At 64.0% G+C, this 6,982-nt stretch overlaps 1 protein-coding gene across 1 annotated transcript; it reads right to left on the reverse strand.

Moving 5' to 3' along the window:
* Window positions 1-2,678: 2,678 nt before the first annotated feature.
* RPS15 (ribosomal protein S15) lies at window positions 2,679-3,801 on the reverse strand. Its single transcript, XM_044254694.1, has 4 exons — window positions 3,754-3,801; window positions 3,439-3,524; window positions 2,952-3,186; window positions 2,679-2,821 (listed from the first exon to the last, which is right to left on the reverse strand). The coding sequence occupies exons 1-4, from the start codon at window positions 3,754-3,756 to the stop codon at window positions 2,708-2,710; spliced, it is 438 nt and encodes a 145-aa protein (XP_044110629.1). The 5' UTR covers window positions 3,757-3,801; the 3' UTR covers window positions 2,679-2,707.
* Window positions 3,802-6,982: the final 3,181 nt, after the last annotated feature.

Here is a 6,982-nt window from a genome sequence, read left to right on the forward strand (position 1 = left end):
CAGGGAGTGAGCACTACGTCCGGACGTGGGGGTGCAGCCCGGTGGACCTGGACCAGAGGCTCAGATTCAGAAGGGCCCAGCGGCAGGAAGGGGGCTGCAGGCCAACAGAGGGGCCGGGGAGTGGGAAAACCCTGATGCCACAGGGTCCCGCTCCAGAGCCGGACTTAGTTAGGTACTTCCTGGCCTGGACTACCACATGCTGGCCAGGCCATCTCCGTAGATCACAATTCCTTTCCCTTGTAACACTAGCAAGCACTGTCCCCCGTCATACCTAACTAGCTGATAGAAAATCAAACTGCAGAAGGATTAACCATGTGACCACTGACCCCCTCACCCTAACCCACTCAGGCGGACTGTGGTGGCCATGCTGGAAGCTTCCAGTGAGGGTTAAAGGCCCTAAAGGGGGCACAGGTGACACCAACACTGCTGTCATGGGGAGGGTCCTCCTTATTTTTATAGAACACAGGAGACTGAGAAACAAGGTCCAGGGCTGTGAAAGCACAGGCAGCAGGCCCCGTAGTCTCAGGGCTGGCCTGCCCACCGCCTCGAGCTGAGCAGGCACACCCCAGGCTAGTGCTCACGGCCATTCCCACGCCTCACAAGCTGAGGCCTCAGGCATCAGTCTGCACACGCCTTTTGTCCTGCAACACGGACTGGACAGCGTAAGAACTACCCACTTGTGGGGCGCCTGGGTGGCTCAGTGGTTAAGCTGCTGCCTTTGGCTTGGGTCATGATCTCAAGGTCCTGGGATCGAGCCCCGCATCAGGCTCTTTCCTCAGCGGGGAGCCTGCTTCCTCCTCTCTCTCTGCCTGCTTGTGATCTCTGTCAAATAAATAAAATCTTTAAAAAAAAAAGAACTGCCCACTTGTACGTTTTCATGTTCAGAGTCCAGAATCCCTTTCCAGTGAAGGCGCACGTTCGCCCTGGGCAGCCAGTCTTATCCTGAGAACTCCGCTTCTACTGAAGTTCATTTAATTATGAAAATTCCAAAAAGGTGGGGCGCCTGGGTAGCTCAGCAGGTTGAGCCTCTGCCTTAAGCTCAGGTCATGATCTTGGGGTCCTGGGATAGAGCCCCACATGGGGCTCTCAGCTCAGCGGGGAGCCTGCTTCCCCCTCTGCCTGCCTCTCCCCAACAAAATCTTGAAAGAAAAAGAAAACCAAACCCCTAAGTTAAAAAAAAAAAAGAAAATTTCCAGTAAGGAAAAGTAAGGGAAGATGAAAACAGGGAAGCAGAAACACTTAGCTCTAGGAACAGGGTTGCCGGGGTGGGGGGGTGGGCAGAAGGGGTCACATATAATGGCGAGTCACGCAATTCTAGCGTGGAACAAGCATACCCACCGTGAGCCCTCATCTTCCTCTTGGCATGGCACGAGTCTGAGGCCACATAAAGGCTTCTGTGGTTCCCGGAGGTGGGAGTACAGACGGCGGGGACCTCTCCCCGCAGCCAGCAGGTCAGACCAAGTCTTTGCCGCCCCGTGCTCCAGGGCTCGTCCCAGCTCCCGCGGCCAGAATCCGCGGCACGGACTCCCAGTTTCCAGCCAGCCTCTCCGCAATCTCACCCTAACCAAGATCAAGGGACTGTCCCCAAGGCCCCCAGCTCCTCACCTTTGCCATTCGGAGGGGTCCCCCTGGGCACTCCAGGCCTCTCCTACCGGCTGGCCCAGCCCTCCCCGGTCTCCCTTCCCACCGGGTGTGGAACCAACCACTTCTGTCTGGCACCTCTGGGGGCTTTAGAAAGGGAAGTTGAGCCCAAGTGTCACAAGCTTGCCTGATCCCACTCGCAGCCCCATTTCTGCCCGGGCTGTCAAAGAGTGGGTCCCAGGGAAAGTGCTGGACGGGCAGGAGGCCCACGTCTAGGCTGTCGGGTCTCCGCACTGTGGTTCCTCTGCCTAACCGGAGGGCCCTGGGCCATCCTGCCCTACCCCGCCCCCCGGCGGCTTTCCCGCCTCCTACGAGCGCCGCGCACTTCAGCCCCGGCTTCCTCACAACCCAGCCGACCGCAACGGGAGCATTAACAGCACGAGCCAGTCATGCTGTCCTCCGGAGACGCGGCAGCCCCACGGGATGCAGTCTTACGGGGGCAGGAGGCTCCGCTTCATTCCGTGGCCTCCGCTCCTTTCCCCTCCTCGCTCTGGAGGCCGGCTCTGCGCCCAGCCAGCCTCCCCTCTGCAGACGGACCCCTTACCACGGCTGGACGCCCGGTAAGCACCCATCCCTGCTGTCCCCAAGGCCGCATCCTCGGGCCAAAGCCAGGATACCGCCTCGCCTCTCCCCATAGGGTCCCTATCCGTGAGTCACAGGACCCGCTGCCCAGTGACACCCAGTCTCCTGGGACACCCGCCTACGGGGTCTGCGTGTCTCTCCCGTCGTGAAGGAGACAAATTGGTGCAGGAACGTGCGAGGGAGCAGGGCTGAGACCCTTCATCAGATCCTACGGGGGTGCCGGGCGAGCGGAGCCACGGGGCGTCACGGGAGACCCAGGGGGCTGGAGAGACGCCGGGCGCAGGCGGGTGCAGCCGCAGGGACGGGAGAGGCCCGAGGTGTGCGGGAGGGTCCGCGGCCGGCGGAGACCCCGCCGGGCCCCGGGGTGGCTCAGGGCGCCCGCGCCCACGCCCACAGCAGGAAGCGGGTCCCGCACGCCAGGGGGGAAGGAAGGACGGACGCTGGACGGCAGAGGCGGCGGGTCCGCGGCTTTATTGTGCGGCGGCTACTTGAGAGGGATGAAGCGCGACGAGTGCGTGGCCCCGATGCCCGGCCGGCCGTGCTTCACCGGCTTGTAGGTGATGGAGAACTCGCCCAGGTAGTGGCCGATCATCTCGGGCTGCGGGGGGCGGGCGGGGCAGGGCGTCAGCGGCCAGGGACCGCGCCTGCCCGCCCGCCCGCCCTCGGCACCCCGCCCGCCCGCGGCCGCCCACCCGCACCCCGAACCCCGCCCGCCGGCCCGCACAAACCTTGATTTCCACCTGGTTGAAGGTCTTGCCGTTGTAGACGCCCACCATGCTGCCCACCATCTCGGGCAGGATGATCATGTCCCGCAGGTGCGTCTTCACCACCTCCGGCTTCTCCATCGGCGGCGCCTCCTTCTTGGCCTTGCGCAGCCGCTTGAGCAGCGAGTGCTGCTTCCTCCGCAGGCCGCGGTTCAGCCGGCGCCGCTGCCGCGCGCTGTACAGCTGCATCAGCTGCTCGCTGCGGGGCGGGGCGGGGCGGGCTGAGCGCGGGGGGACGCCCGGCCCCGCGCCCGCCCTCCCCGGCCCCCGGCCAGACCAGCCCCCCGCGCCCGCCCCGCGCCCGGCCCCCGGCCAGACCAGCCCCCCGCCTCGCGCCCGGCCCCGCGCCCGCCCCCCCCGGCCCCCGCCCAGACCAGCCCCCCGCGCCCGGCTCAGACCCCCGACCCCCGGCCCCCGGCCAGACCACCCCCCGCCCCGGGCCGCCCCTTACTAGGACATGTCCAGCAGCTGGTCCAGGTCCACGCCGCGGTAAGTGAACTTGCGGAACGTGCGCTTCTTCTTCTGCTCCACTTCCGCCTGCGCGGGCCGGGGCGCGGGTCAGAGCTGGGCCCGAGGGCCGGTCCCCCAGCCGCCGCGGGGCTCACCCGGCCCGGCCTTCCCGCGCCATCCCTGCACCCACCGGGCCCACCCCGCACCCCCATATCCGCCGGCCCCGGAGGCTGCCGCAGCCGAGCGGCCTAACTCCAGCCGGCCGCGGATGGCGTCAGATGGGCCGGGAACGGTCGCGCGGACCCAAAGCACTCACCATCTTGTCAGCTCTCCGGAAAGGACCGCCCCTTCGACGCCTGCGCGGTTATCACGAGGGCGCCCGCGCGCCCCGCCCCCGGCCGTCCGCGCGCAAGCACTTCCGCTTTCTGGTTGGAGGAGTGCGTCCTCTGCTGGCCGGAGGGTCGAACGCAGGCTGCGCAGGCTGAAGGGACCGCCGTGGTTCTTTGGGGCTCTCACCACGGGGGCCAGGGCTGGGCCGGCCGCCCCGTGTTTGGGACACGTGAGGCACATCGTTGCCCCTTTCCAAACCTCATATTCCTGCAACGCTATTGCAGCTTAGGTGTGGGGTTCAGCCCCAGCACCGCGCGGGAGCTAGCGCTCCAATGGGGCGGCGGTCAGTCGGGGGTGAGGAGGAAAGCCCAGGGAGGCTGGGGAATGGGATGCGGGCTCTGCGGGGTGCCCCAGACGGCGCCCTTGATGGGGACCAGCCAGCCTTCAGCCCAAGAAGTCACGTAACCACTGTGCCCGTCTAGGTTTCTGTGCAGGTCTAACAGGGCCAGCATGCAGGGGACAAGGGGGTAGAGCGATCACCCAGAGGACCTCAGACGCACTGTGCACCGCGGCCAGAAGGGGAAGGGCCCACACGGCTTGGTCCGTCCCCACTCGGGAACACGGTCCAGCCTCAGGAAGGGAGGGACCCTCATCCCTGCCACCAAGGAGAGGGACCCCAAGGACACGGGGCTCAGTGAGAGCAGCCAGACCCAGAAGGACACATCCCGCAGGGCCCTCCCAGGAGGGCCCCAGAGAAGTCCCGTCTGCACAGAGAGGGGAGGGTGGGGGCCGGGGCTGGGGTGGGGATGGGGACAGAGACTCCCTCTGTGTGAGGGGATGGAAGGTTCTGGAGTCGGAGGGTGGGGGTGTGAGTGTGCTTCATGCCGCTGAGCTGTGTGCTTAGAGACGGTTATGATGGCGAATCTTAATGTTTTGTCGGAATAAACAACAAAACAAGCAAAGATACGGTTGTCGCTAGAGCAGCCTCTAAGAAAATAACTCAAAAAATGTGAAAAAAAATCATTAAAAGAATCACAATGGTACACTAGGAAATACTCATTTAATCCAAAAACATGCACAGAAGCATACAGAACCAGGAAGCGGACACAGAGCGGACAGAAAACAGGTGGAAGGGCACTGGGAAGCCCGAGCGTAAGGCGCCGATTGTGCAACTGGGATGGGAGAGGAACCGGGCTGGGCGAGCCCCATCAGAAGGAGCCAGCGGAGACCCTGGGAGACAGGCCAGGTGCCTCAGCCCCGCCCAGCGGACCCCGAGGCCTGTTTCCCTGTGTGACCGGCAGCCACGGAGCCTGGGACCCTTCCTAGCCTCAGGCCACACTGCTGGGTAGGATCTGGCTGAGTCGGGTGGCTTTGTGGGGAGGCGGCTGGCTGGCCTGGCGGGAACAGGAAGCCTGGAAGGAAGCTGGGCCTCCTCAGCCATTTCCACAACCCTGTGGGTAGAGCCCCTTCAACTACCAAATGCACAGGTTTGGGGACCTGAGGGTGTGCCCTTTGGGACAGGAGGGGGCGTGCCACGCTCACCAGAGCAAGGTGTGTTCCCGGAGCTGGAAATCCCTGCATGGTTTGCATGACTCCCTTTTGCCAGGGAAACTTCCCTTTGCAGAGGATTCATTTCACAAAAGAAAAGAGCTAAGGGGGGCGCCTGGGGGGCTCAAGTCTTTCAGCATCTGCCTTCAGCTCAGGTCATGATCCCAGGACCCTGGGATCGAACCCCACGTTGGGCTCCCTACTAAGCAGGGAGCCTGCTTCTCCCTCTCCCTCTTCCCCTGCTTGTGTTCTGTTGCTTTTTCGGTCACGGTCTCTCTCTAGCAAATAAATAAAATTTAAAAAAAAAAAATTTTTTTTTTTTTTTTAAATTGACAGTGGTCTTTAGAATAATGATGACCTCTAAAGGCTGGGATCTGGGACGTGTCCCCTCCCGCGGCAGAGGGGACCTCGTCAGGGCCGCGAGCCGGGGGTGACCCTGGGTTTCCGGGGCGCCCGGCGTCCTCACCAGGTCCTCATGAGAGGGAGGCAGAGGGCGGGGGTCCGGGAGACGGGCAGACCCCGCGCTGCCGGCGGGGAGGATGGGGGGGGCTGCGGGCCGGGAAAAGGCAGGAGCCGGGTCTCCCTGGGGCCTGGGGGACCAGCCACGCCAGCACCGGCCTTTTAGAAATTCTAGCCCCAAACCATCGGAGAATCAGTAAGTGGTTTAAACCCTAAGCTGGTGGCGGGCTGTAGCAGTGGCCCTCAGGCCCCCACACACTGGAAGGGAAGCTTCACCCATTTTGCTCCTGGCTGATTCCCAGAGCAGCCTCCCCAAAACGCCAGGGTCCCTCCCACTCTCACAGAGGCCGGCCCGGAGCCAAAGTCCTGTGTGCAGGTGAACTCTGACTCCCCTCCCTGGTCGCTGGCAGTCACAGCCCCTTCTGTCTGGGGAGAAGGGCAGTCGGGAGATTGGACGGGAACAGAACATCCAGAACATGGCTGGGTTAGCGGGCACTGCTGGCCAGGCCCTTGTATAAGCAGGGGGTGGCCGCTGTGGGATGCTGGAGCTTGTCCCACCCACCTCCTGCGCCCAGCTGCAGGTTCTAGCTAGGATGGCCAGGCCGCCCGGGTGCCCCCAGGCGTCCACCTTCAGCTCTAGGGGCTCAGGCCCTTGTTCCTCCTGACGTCCCTCAACTGGGTGTCCCGACCCCCAAAGCCGTCCACGTCAAAGCCCGGTTTATGGAAAGGCGAGTGGCCTACTCAAGGCCACAATCCAGGTGTCACTTCCATGGGACAGGGGAGGCCTGGCCAGTCCCCACCCAGATCTGTCCGGGCACCCTTCTCCTGGCACCCAGCAAGCGGCCACCGAGCCCGGGAACCCAGGCCCCCTTCACACCGATCTGCAGCCCTAGGCCATCCTAAATCCACACTGGCCACGAGACCGAGACCCTGGGCGCCCGAGATCGGGCCCTGGGCTGCCCACTCGAGCGGGCCGCACACGCCCGTGACCACGGCCGAGGCCGAGGGCCCGCGCAGGTCCTCCTGGGGGACGCGCAGCTGAGAGCAGGGAGGGAACAAAAGGACACAACGTGGGTTTCTAATCCAAACGCACTTGTCTTTATTCAAACCAGGGTCCAACTGGTCAGTGGGGACGCCCTGACACCACGTGCGCACGAGAGCGGCTGACGAGGCCTCCCTGTCCCTGGTGCAGGGGCGGGCGCGGGGCG

This window comes from Neovison vison, chromosome 6 (assembly GCF_020171115.1).
Source record: "Neovison vison isolate M4711 chromosome 6, ASM_NN_V1, whole genome shotgun sequence".
Classification (NCBI taxonomy): domain Eukaryota; kingdom Metazoa; phylum Chordata; class Mammalia; order Carnivora; family Mustelidae; genus Neogale; species Neogale vison.